Here is a 12,074-nt window from a genome sequence, read left to right as displayed (position 1 = left end):
CAGGAAAGGAATATATATATCCAGCTGGCCCTCAGGTCTAAACTAGAAAATGATCCATTAACTCCAATGGAAACAATTAGCTGTACTTTATTTCGTTCTTTTTAAACCTAGCAAGGAAAGGAGAAGACCCCGGTCATTTTCTTACCTTGCCTGGGTGCAGTTACTGCCCTGGACAATTACCCTGAAAAATGAGATATCCTAAAAGATCGCCACAATAACTCCAAACCTGGCCTGCTGCTCTATATCCTCCACCTTCCCCCCTTAAGAGAGTTTCCCTGCTTCCTGAGGCATGGAAAGTTCACTGGCTGAAAGGTGTTATCTCACCTTTGTGACCGTTTATTCTCATTACCATCTCACCAGGTTCCCTCCCCCAGTAGTCAAGGATCATAGCCATGTCCAAGGCTTTTGCCACACGTTCATCCTGTTGGCATTGTTCCTGACCCAGAAAAACTAAGCAAAAGCTGTGTGCAGAGACCCCAGCCCCAGCCCCAGCCCCTGCTAGCCGGGAAAAGGTGATCCCGCAAGATGTTCCTTCAGTCATAAGCAGCCCCAGCCCCATCTCCCTCCAAGTGTCCAGAAGCCCATCAGGATTCGAGTCGAGGCGAGGGGGCCGGCTGGAGGTAGCTGTCCGACATGATGATGTCGCTGGTGAGTTGCTGCTCCAAAAACTCCGAGGTCTCCTCAGCTATCTGGCCTGGAATTCGAAAGTCAACAGCAGGTGGCTCCTGCTTGGGGCTGGGTACGGGTCGGGAAACCCAGGACTCCGTGGGACAGCCAGTACCCTGAAGGAACTGCAGAAAGTTCTCCTCAATGGAGCCCTCGCGGCTGGGTAGCCTCAGCTCCTCCTCCGGAGCCGCCTTGAAGAAGCAGACAAACTGCTTGCTGAGCTCCCCCCGGATCTGCCGGTTGAGACATCCGTAAAAGAAGGGGTTGGAAGTGAAGCAGAAGTAGCCGATCCAGGTCACCACGTTCTCCACCTGCCCAGTCGAAATGGGCTGAGCACTGAGGGCCACGTAGAGGTGGAAAGAAAAGTAGGGCAACCAACAGAGCAGGAACTGCCCCCCCACAGCCAGGAGGACCACCGCAGCCTTCCCTCCCCCGAACGTCCGGTGCGGGGTGGTCTGGGGGGCCCCCGAGCTGGTGACCATAGTGGAGCGGCTGCTGAGAGACTCGGAGCGTTGCCGGGGCGTCTCCATCCACGTGGGCAGCGGTCCGTGCTGCATGGCAGCCACTCGGGCCACTCGGAACATGCTACAGTAAACCACAAGGATGAGGAGCAGAGGCAGCAGGAAGTAAAGGACAGCAAAGACCACCACGAAAAGCTGGCAGTAGGCACTGCGGCTCCATTGGAGTGAGCAGCCTGGGGGGATGCTGGGAGCTCCCTCCTCCCGGGAGGCCCTTCCCAACACTGGCACAGAAGCCATGGCCAAGGCTTTCACCCATACACCCACCAGCACAGAGGCCACCAGCCCCAGCGTCATGCGCACCTCGTAACGCATGGGGTGGACGACGTAGTAGTAGCGCTCCACGTTGATGGCCGACACCGAGAGAATGGCCAGGCTAACGAAGCATATGCTCAGGAACAAGTAGAGGCGGCAGGCGACCTCCCCAAAGAGGTCATGGTCAAAGAGGGCAGAGCTGGAGAGCATGGCCAGGGGCATGAGGGTCAGGGCGGCCAACAGGTCCACCAGGCACAGGTGGAAGACGAAGACGAATTTTCGGAGGGCCGGAGTCTTGGCAATAACGGCCATCACAGCGGCGTTGCCAGCCACAGCGATCAAGTCCAGCAGGAGCATGAAGAAGAGGGCCACGGACTCCGAGGCCACATCCCGCAGCCCCACCTCTGGGACCCCACTGGCAGTAGAGGGACCTGGCGTTTGAGGGACCTTCCCCAGAGTGGAAGAGTTCCCTGATGACTGGGGGATGGGAGAGGACTCCATGGGGCCGGAAGAGGACACCCAGGGTACCTCCTGTCACAGGCCCATCCCCCATCCTAGTCCAGTGACCCTGGGATGGCCAGCCCAGGCCCAGGCTTCCCAGTTTGGTGTGGGGGGATGGAGGGGGAGGGCGCCTCCTGCTGGAGCCTCCTGGCTAGGCTCTTATTGCCAGCCTCCCAGGCCAGACTGTGCATAGGGAACTGAGGGCTCAGAAGCTCATCTCTCTTTTCTGGCAGGTGGTGGCTCTGGTCCACCTTGGCGACCTCGAAGAAGCAGGAGATGTGAGAGATGCCGGAGCCTCACTCACTCAACACTCCACCTTCTGAGTGGTCTCAGGCTCCTTTTTTCGTTTTCCTTCCCTCTGTTCTCCATACCCTTCTACCCTCTCAGGCACTGTTCTCCAGAGATTCTAAATCCTCTCTTTCCCTCTCCCAGGGTCCTGCTGAGCTCCGGGATAGTGCCCCAGTTTTAAAGTTGCTTATGTAAATTTCTGGATGTCTTGTCTCTCTGAAAGGCAGGAGCTGTTGGGGAGTAGAAGGGACTCAAGATCTGGTTTCCAGTCCCAGTTCTGGGAGTCACTAACTCTGGGATTCTTGTGGACTTCCGTTTCCTCACAAAGGCATCTGTAAAATGAAGGGAATAATAACTACTTCACAACTGTGTTTGGAGTGTCCTGTGAGACTTCATAACAATACCGCCAATAAAGCGTAACATTTATATGGTGCTTTCCACATGCCAAACCGTGTTCTAAGCACTGTATGTAAATAAACTCATTTTAATCCTCACACAACCTCTGAGGTAGATTTTGTTCTTGTCCCCATTTTGCAATTGATGAAACAGGCCTAGGTAGGATACATACCTTCCCAAAGGTGGCAAGGTCTGGGTGTGTCCCTGGAGCCCCAGCGCTCGGGCTCCAGGGCCAGTACTCTAGCCCACTGGACGGTGCCCCCCACGGCGGCTGGAATGCAGTAGGCATTCGATGAATTGTCGTTGAATTTGAACCATCTCTCAAAGTGTCTGTCAGTGTTCTGGGTCTACCATTGGGAAGAGATCACTTGAAAGGGGGAAGACCTTGCTCTAGCCTCCTTTTTTTTTTAAAAAAAAATATTTTTATTGATTTCTAGGAGAGAGAGAGAGACAGCGTGAGCAGGGGAGGGTCAGAGAGAGAGGGAGTCACAGACTCTGAAACAGGCTCCAGGCTCCGAGCTGGCAGTCAGCACAGAGCCCGACGCGGGGCTCAAACCCACGAACCGCGAGATCATGACCTAAGCGACAGTCGGATGCTTAACCGACTAAGCCACCCAGGTGACCCGCTCTAGCCTCCTTTTACACCACCCCCCACAAGACAAAGAATTGCCATTTGGGGAGTGTTGGGAAGGAGCAATGAAAATATAATGCCCCCGCTAGATGGAAACTGGGATATTAGCTCATCCAGCCTCCACTGCCCCCAAAGCCAGCAGGGCAGAAGTCACTTGAAAGCTGCCCTTCCTCACCTACTCACTAGCTTCTTAGGACCACTATGGCCCTGCAGACGAGAGAGGAAATGCTCCTAACCTCACACTCCCCAGGTCCCAGATCTCTGATCACTGGAGCAGATCCCTGGCCCAGAGTCCTCCTGGTCCTGGTCTGTTAGCAGAGTCCAGAGTAAGGAAGGAGGAGTAGGTCGCTGAGAGGGGGCAGGGGAGAATTGGGTAGGCCACTGTGATCGTGATCTCTGCATAAAGCAGAGAAGACAACTGGAAGAAATGGGGAGAGGAAGAAGTCTGGGGTTTCAGCGTCCCTCATTTCTCCTGATCAAAGGGCAGATCAAAGGTTTTATGTGTCCCATTATCCGTATTAAGTTTGCATATAATTGAAATAATAATGCAATTATAAATTATTTTCATTTCCATATCCTATTCTTACAGTGTCTCAGTATAATGTGTGAAGGTATGCAAATTAGAGGCAAATTATGGACATGCCAAGTGTGATGGGCTATCTGCAGACAAGTCACAGGTTCCCTGGATCACGGTTTCTTCATCTGTAAAATGGGAAGGTTGAACTAGACAACCTCCAAGATTCCCATATCTGACAACACTTAATGACTCTGGGAGTTCCTGTGCTATGCAGGGCCTTGTGGTTGCTCAGTTAAAAACCCATCATGGGGCATCTGCGTGGCTCAGTCGCAACTTCAACTCAGGGCATGATCTTGCAGTTTGTAAGTTCGAGCCCTGCATCAGGCTCTGCACTGATGGTGTGGAGCCTGCTTGGGATTCTCCTTCCCTCTCTCTCTGCCCTTCCCCTGCTTTCTCTCTCTCTTTCTCTCTCTCAAAATAAACTTAAAAAAAAAACAAAAAAACATTTCTCTGACTGCAATAAAGTGGACCATGGAACTCCCTCTCCATAGTTACAGCCTTATGATCACCTTTGGGTTTTGGCATTACCACCAACCTTGCACTAACGCATGCAATGAGTACTCAATATAACTTTGTGAATTATACCAAACTCAAACTTATCTGTTAAATCCCTGCCCCTTAGTACATACTCCAAGTACACTCAGTAGATAGCTTTGTGCCAGCTGGGGACTCTGCTCTGGAAAGGGTAACCTGGGCTCCTGGACTTGGGGCAGCCCTAACTTTGGACAATTGCCTAGAGATATGCCTTTGCCCGGGGATAACAGAAAGCTCATTTCACAATTAAAATGGCCACATCGTCTCAGGGTCTACAGAGAGGGTGAAGAGAGGGTTCAAAAGTGGAGACAACAGCCTCTCACAAGACCGTCTACCAGAAAAAATGCAGAGAGCAACGCTAGGGGCAGTATCCTTGTCCCTTACTCTCCAGGCCGTGACTTCCTCGCCCCTTCCACCTGGGAGTGGGGCCCAGAAGATGTGGCTCTGAGGCCCTAGGAGCGAAAGGACAGGCCTCCATGTCTGCATGGACACCAAGACTCTGCCAGCAAGGTGCACCCAGGGTCCGAGACCGAGGGAAGCAGACCTGGTTTCCACGTGGAGACGGAGGGGGTACTGTGCAGCCATGATGGAGTCCTAGCCAAGAAGGCATTGGACATTTCTTGTTGCCATAGCCCCCTCAGCCTTGCCAGTATCTCCACACTGACTCCCAAATACCAGGATTCCAATTTGCCTCCTAACAGATGGGCCAACATTCCTGCTCCCCAGCACCTCTCTCACTGAGGGACAGGAGGGTTAGGGAGGGGGGTTTGTGCATGACGGTGTCAGAGGGGAAGCCCAGAGAGCCTCACTCCACCCCTAGCTCACATCATCATGCCTTCTCACATGCTCTCATCTTCCCACTGCTTCCTTCCAGCAAGCCCTCCCTCACCCCCAGGACCTCTCAGTACCTGGCAGGCTTTGCCACCATAAGCGCTAAAGTCTGGTCCCCGAGCAAGGGCACGGTCAAGTCACAAATATCCTTGTTTCAGGATCCAAGATGTGCATAAGTGCCCAGCCCAAGGCCACAGAGGTGTCGTTGGGATTCGCATGCACCTGTTTCCCAAATACAGAGCTTCCATCCCAAGGACCCAAGTCCAGCCTTTCTTCAGACAAGAGCATGCGCCCTCCTAAGCTAGGGGAGATTTCCAGGGGGCGACCACACCTCTCCCCAGCAGAGTTGCCCACGCCCAGGACACAGAGTTACCCATGGGCGTAGATGCCAAGGGACTCATTCCAAGGATGTGGGGTACCCATCTCTAGGACACAGAGCAAGACAGATGGGGAACCCTGTCTGCCTGTGGGATGTGGATACTCTCGCTGGCAGGAGATCAATCCCCATCTCTAGGCTTCAGACATGCCCACACCCCAATACTGCCTTTAAGATACCTGGGAGCCCATCCCTTGACAAAACTGCCCCCCATAAGGTAGGGTGGGCTGGGTGGGCTGGTCCCTGGGACACAGAGCCTCCCTCCTGCAGAGTCGCTCAGCATTCACCACCAGGCCGTAGGACTGGCCCCCATTCCTGGCCTAGTCGGCAACTCCTACCTTTGCTGAGCAGCTCCCGGCTCCCATGTGATAGCTCCTCTCAGCTGATGCTTCTCAAGGCTGCTGGAGCCTGAACCACTGCAGTGAGCAGTGAGAGGCAGCCGGCAGAGCAAGATGCTCCACGAGCTTCTGGGTCCTAATGGCCTCCTGCTTCCCACCCAGCCCCTTGGAGCCACTTCTGAAGCAAGGAGCCAGGCACCAGTGCCCCCACGGAAGACACCCAGGGGCGACTCCAATCCCCCTCACATCTCTCAGGTTGCTGGGCTGGCAGTTCAAAACTCCGGTGGGACATGGTGACCGTGGGCAGGGGAGACACTCCTGGTCAGCTTGGTGAAGTAAAAAGGGTAGTCAGCATCAGAAAATCAGGGCTTAAAAAAATACAATTTATTGTCAAGTTAGCTAATATACAGCATTTACAGTGTGCTCTTGGCTTTGGGAGTAGATCCCCATGATTCATCGCTTGCATATAACACCCAGTGCTCATAGAAAATCCAGGTTTGAGGCCTGGCTCTGGCACTTACTAGCTGTATGACCTTGGGTAAGTCACTTCCCATTTCCAGCCTTAGGTTTCTTATCTGTTCAAAGACAATATAGGATAGATGATCTTGAGGCTCCTGACAGCCCTGACATTGCATGCTTCTGGGTGACATTAGAACCAAGACGCACTCGTAGCAGGCCAGTCAGTGCGGACACAGAGTTCCAGGGTTAGGCCTGGCAGGGGCCAAGGCTCCAGGGCCTGGCTTCTTTGGCCACTGCCAAATATGTACAAAGGATAGGTTTATAAGTGACATTCAGTTTTGAAGGGGAGCTAAAGGCCTTGTCCTAACCCTGCATTTGTCCCTCAAACAAGCACATCACTATTGTTTTCTTAGATTATAAATTTCTTTGGTGTGGAGTGTGAGAACCGATGGAGATGGGGGGGGGGATCTAAAATCCCCCTGAGCCACCACCCCATGTGATGCCACCACAACACTGCTCCCTGAAGATAGAGCAGGCACCAAGAACTCGGGAAGGTTCCAGGTCGGTCTGGATTTGTAAGACTAGACTGAGCTGGGGAACATTATCCATGGAGGGTCCAAGGCCGTGTGGTAAGCCTTTGGAGGTGAGATGCCTTTCCACTATAAAGAAGTGATCACTTCCCTTAGGTATATGACTGACACCCAAGGATAGGATTCTAATATCGCAGAGCTCTAAGACATCCTACAGGACAAAGCATCCATGCTTCTGAGGCCCAGAGAGGTGAAGAGATTGTCTAAAGCCACACGTGGCAGAGCTATGAGACTAGACCAGGAATGCAGACAGGATAACCTACCCCAGAGCCCTTTGCCCTGAGACTAGCCTATCCAGAAATTCCTTTTTGTCTCCAAAAGGGAAGAAAGAGAATTCTGGAATTGTTTACCAAACCCAACCCACAGAGCCATAAGAACAGTGAATTACCCAGAAAACCCAGAAAGAGTAAGGAGGCTGCCCCAGGCCCCAGATCAAATGCAAAGAGCCTCCCCTCCCCCATCCCCACCCCAACCATCCCAGAGCTGAAGCAGTGATCACCAGTATCCCCACCATCCTTTCTCACAAGTGCCAGGTTCTTTACAGACAGTACCTCCAATCCCCATACAAGTTCTATGAGGCAGCCTTTATTCCCCTTATTTTATGGAGGAGGAAATGAGTGCCAGAAGTTAAATGACTTTCCCCAGATCTTACACGTAGGAAGTGCCAGAGCCAATATTTGAACCCAGGTCTGTTTGAAGCCAAAACATATACTCCTTCCTCCACGCTTCCTCTAGAGACCTGACCTGAGACTCTGGGCTGAACCCCTAATGCCTATTCCATAGAAATGGCCACTGCCTTTCAAGAAACAGCCTAAAACAAAACTAGATATACCTTAGTACAGGGAAATCAAATTAAAATATCAAATGTAAACCTGTAGACAGCAAAATGAGTTTTATTAAACCCTGTGCTCACATGCTGGCAAGATCACCCTGAGATCAGTAAAACCCTCTGGGACCAATCAGGTAAAACCCAATAAGCCCCAACATGCCTGCCAGGGCCCAGCCAGTGCCTCCTTTGAAGGACTGAGTGAGAACCACGGCAGACCCGTGCTCATCAGAACAGGATGATAGAGCACTGGATTGGGAAGAAAACCCTGGTTCTAGCTGAGCTCTACTCTGTTGGTTGGTGGCAAGACCCTGGCCTGGAAGTGACCATCTGTGCCTTAGTTTTTCTATCTATAAAATGCGCAAAAATTCTTAACACCCTACGTCCACCCCTAGCTTACTGAATAGGGTCAGGAAGCCTACAACACAAACATAGGCTTCTTTTCAGGCTTGGGGGAGCTGGTCCAGTCACCCCGGCTATCCAAACAACTGGTGTGGTGGCCAGCAGGCAAAGTGTCTAGGCCCCGAGGCCCCTCCCAGAGAGCTGTTAGAAAAGGTGGCTCCAAGGAGGCAGTGGACCCTTGAGCATCCTTTCGGTTGCAGGAAACCATTTTGGCTTGGGGATCTGGAGGGAGGGAGGGAAAACTGCCTGTCCTAGTCCAGGGACAGCTGATGACAGTAATAATAACAGTGAGGATGATAGTGGTGGCAATACTACTTTTCGAGGGCCCAGCTTGGGGAGGCACTTCCTATGCTGTATCGAAGCACTAAATGATCGAAATCAGCGTTTGGAATAGCCCACCCTGCCATGCCTTCCTTTTAGAGTTTAGCGCAATGGAAGATGGGGGAAGGGCAGGGTGAAGACACTGGGGCGGTCACACAAACCAAGTAGAAATCCGTGGCCCACCATGCCGCACGCACGCCCAGAAATGGGCTCCTGTGACGCTGTGGGTAGCGGCACCCCTCTCCTCGGTATTGTGGTGGGGTCCCTGGTCCTGAGATCTAATTTCTCCATCCCAGGCTTGCTCCTCGGTGCAGCCCTGTCCCACCCACCCTCGCCCACCAGCACCACGTGATAGTCACGTCCACCCTACCCTCCCTGCCTCCTGACCCCCTCCCTTTCCTGCTTCCTCAAGAGGAGACCTGGAAGCGAACCAAGTCTACCATTCATCCGTCTGTCTACCTATTCAATAAATATCTATTGAATGCCTTTTATGTGCCTACAGCACCCTCCCAGGAGCTCCTCACCTGCTTAGTGACACCCATTGCCCTCCTCCATTCTCTCTGTTGAAACCTGCTCTCAGGAAAAAGGCTGATAAACCCACTCACACTGATAGCAGCTAACGTGTCTCCTCTCCCGGGGATATTAACAATTTAACAGGGAACAAAGGGAAGAAGCTGAATGCTGGGATTCCAGCATTGACCAAGGGTGTCCCTGAGATCCCACAATGCAGGCTGTCGGTTCAACCGCCTGCTCCCCAGCCTGGCCTTGCCCCCCAGGAGGCCAGCATTGCATCCTCTCTGCACCCCCTACATCCGTATAGACGCCCCACTCTCCCCACACAGACAGCAGGCTCACAGCTGGGACCTCCCCGCCGCAGCTCGAGGCTGTCCAGATCCCCCGTGCCAGCACTCGCCATGTCTGCTCCCCAGGCACCCACCCCCGTGCCCACCATCTGGGGGCCGGGCTGAGAGGCTGAAGAGGAAAGCAGCGGTGAGAGCCTTTCCAGTCCCTTTATTCCCCCACAGTCTGGCCTACACCCCCTGCCAGGAGCCAGGATCCAACGGTATATTCAGCCTGCAGCTGCCACTGGTCATGTGAGCCCATTGCTAGGTTACAGGGACCCAAAAATAAATCCTTCCCAACCAGATTAGAAACTGGGGGCCTTGGATGAACCAGGCTCAAAAGAGTGGCAGGAACACCCACAGTGCATGTGCAGGCCAGGCCTGCTAGGAGACCGGGGAGCCTTTGCCATCAGGCCCACCCTTCTTCCGTCAGCCGGGCTCAATGCTGGACCCCTAAAGCAAAATTACAGACAGCTCCTGGGTCCTTGATAACTATACAATAAGTAGGTCTATAGGGGGAGTGGGTCTTCCTCAGCAGTCAGGGATTGTTTGGGTAATACCGCTCTCCCTGTTCTTCCCATCCAAACTCCCCACCAGCTGCCCACCCTCTGAAAGCCCCACCCCACCCCCGGTGTACCCACAAAGCACCATTAACCATTTGGCCTGTGGCCTGAGAAGCAATCTCTATCAATTGCCCTTTCCCAGGCTCAGGAAGGGAGCTTGGGCAGGAACACAGTACTGGGCCCTTTCACAGAGTTCCACAACAATCTTCTGAGTCAGATTTAAGTAACTCCATTCATAAATGTGGAAACCGAGCCTCAGGGAGGTTAAGTGACTTTCTCAGAGCCACACAGTTGAGCAGCTGGCCTTCAAATCCCAGATCTGTATCTACTGAGTATGGGAATGTGGTAAGGAAGAGGACAGGAAAGCATAGCAAAGGGAGGGGAACCTTGAAACCCTTCCCTGTGGTCCAATAACTGGGCGCTAGGCCTGCTCTGAACTGGGTACACTGTTTCCTATTGCCACCCACCTCCACATCCTCTGAGCCAGGCTACCGCTTTGGCCTCTGTCACCCTCGCTGGGAAACACTGTTCAGGACCTAGTTAGGGTCATTCCTGGTACTTAGGCCTGGCCGAGAGGTGGGGGGAGGGGAGGGGAGGGTTAGGGATGCATATAAAGCTCTCCACTGATCAGCACCCCCCTTCTTCAGACCCTTGACATGGAATCAGAAAAGCAGAACTCAAAGGGCCGTAGGAGGCCAGCGGCCTATTTTACAGATGAACAGGCCCAGAGAGGGAAAGTAACTTGCCCAAGTCTACCCAGCTGACCAGGGAAGGAGACCAGAATCCAAGCCTCCAGATTTCTACCTCCCTTTTTGTTTATGGCCTGTCATTAAGGATGCAGACAGTTGGGGTCCATCAGACTGGATGCTGGGGTCAACCTGTGGTCCCCTAACACCCGGTGCCCTTCTTTAACCCCACCCAGCCCCCTGTGCTCCCCAGCAAGGTTTTGAGGATGCCTCGACTCCCCCACTCACTTCCCCACACAGGTCCTGGCCTCCCCATTCTGAGAACAGCCCTATAATCTCCTAAAACTTTGGAGCCCTCCCTCCCCACCCCTGTCAGCTCCCAACAGCCCAAACCGCAAGCTCCATTTGACCCAATACAAGAAGTGCTTATTGAGTACCTACTCTATGCAAATCTCTATGTAGGGGGTAAGAGACAAGGATGAAAGGAAAATGATGAAATGATAATAACAATGATGAAAACAAAACTTGCCCTTCTGGTGCTTACAATCTAAGATAGTGGTGATGCAGGTTATAAGCTTCCAGAAAGAATCTGAGTGCTGTGGAGATTTAAAGGGAAAAAAAAAAAAGTGAACCACTCCCTCAGGAAATCTGGACAGACTTCATGAAGGAAGTGGCATGGGTTTTAAAGGGAAGCATTGGACTTTCCCTGGCAGTAAATGAAGGAGGTCAAGGAAGAGAAGAGTCAAGGAGGAAGGAGCTGGTCTAGAAAAAACATGGGGACAGGCAGGTTTAGGGGACATCAGGGCACGGGGACTTGCTCAATTTGCCCGAAACAATAACCCACATGAAGGGAAGGAGTGAGAATGGAGAGGTAGATTGGCCAGGCTGTGGGGAAGCCAGTCTGAAAAGCCAACACAGCAAAATGTTCTGAGCTGGGAAACGAAGGGCCTCAGATGTGCCATCTCCTGTCTTTTCAGTGAGTCAGTCATTAAGTATTTACTGAGCTCACAAGCTCCAGAGTGAGGGGTTGAACTCAGGGCTGGGAATTTTCCTTGTCATGCAGGCCCAGAAGGAGGGAAAACATACAGGTCACCAAGGGCCTAGTGTCTTTGAATACACAACAGTCAACTCAGAGGACAGGGGAGGTCAGGGATGAGGAATGAGACCGTGTGACATTCATGCCCCCAGGTGGGGCCCTCAGAGTGATCTGTGCGTCCATCCTGTGTGGAGGAGGTAAAATGTGCGGTGGTAAGATGATTTGGGTGGCTGGAGATCCTCCCCTCTAGTTTCGTGGTGCCATAAGAAGCTGCCTGACCTGCTGCACAGGGCCACAGCACCGGGGACCTCCCAGCCGCTCACTCCTGTGCCGGATGGCCAGCTCACAGTTGCGTCCTCCGCTCTGGCCTAAGAACAAAGAGCTGGGCCGGGTTTCCCAAGCTGAGCTCCATAGAGCACACCAGAAGTACCTGGTCTC

General features: G+C 52.9%; 1 protein-coding gene across 1 annotated transcript; it reads right to left on the bottom strand.

Moving 5' to 3' along the window:
- Window positions 1-86: 86 nt before the first annotated feature.
- LOC144232746 (G-protein coupled receptor 61) lies at window positions 87-2,132 on the bottom strand. Its single transcript, XM_077765590.1, has one exon. It carries the CDS (start codon window positions 1,938-1,940, stop codon window positions 585-587), a length of 1,356 nt encoding a protein of 451 aa, XP_077621716.1. The 5' UTR covers window positions 1,941-2,132; the 3' UTR covers window positions 87-584.
- Window positions 2,133-12,074: the final 9,942 nt, after the last annotated feature.

Source organism: Crocuta crocuta, unplaced genomic scaffold (genome assembly GCF_008692635.1).
Source record: "Crocuta crocuta isolate KB4526 unplaced genomic scaffold, BGI_CrCroc_1.0 scaffold274, whole genome shotgun sequence".
NCBI classification, from domain to species: domain Eukaryota; kingdom Metazoa; phylum Chordata; class Mammalia; order Carnivora; family Hyaenidae; genus Crocuta; species Crocuta crocuta.
The sequence above is the reverse complement of the archived record's forward strand: the minus strand, read 5'-3'. Positions and strand labels throughout refer to the sequence as shown.

Coding starts and splice junctions, on each gene's coding strand:
- LOC144232746 (XM_077765590.1), bottom strand. CDS start 1,940: ATGGAGTCCTCTCCCATCCCCCAGTCATCAGGGAACTCTTCCACTCTG.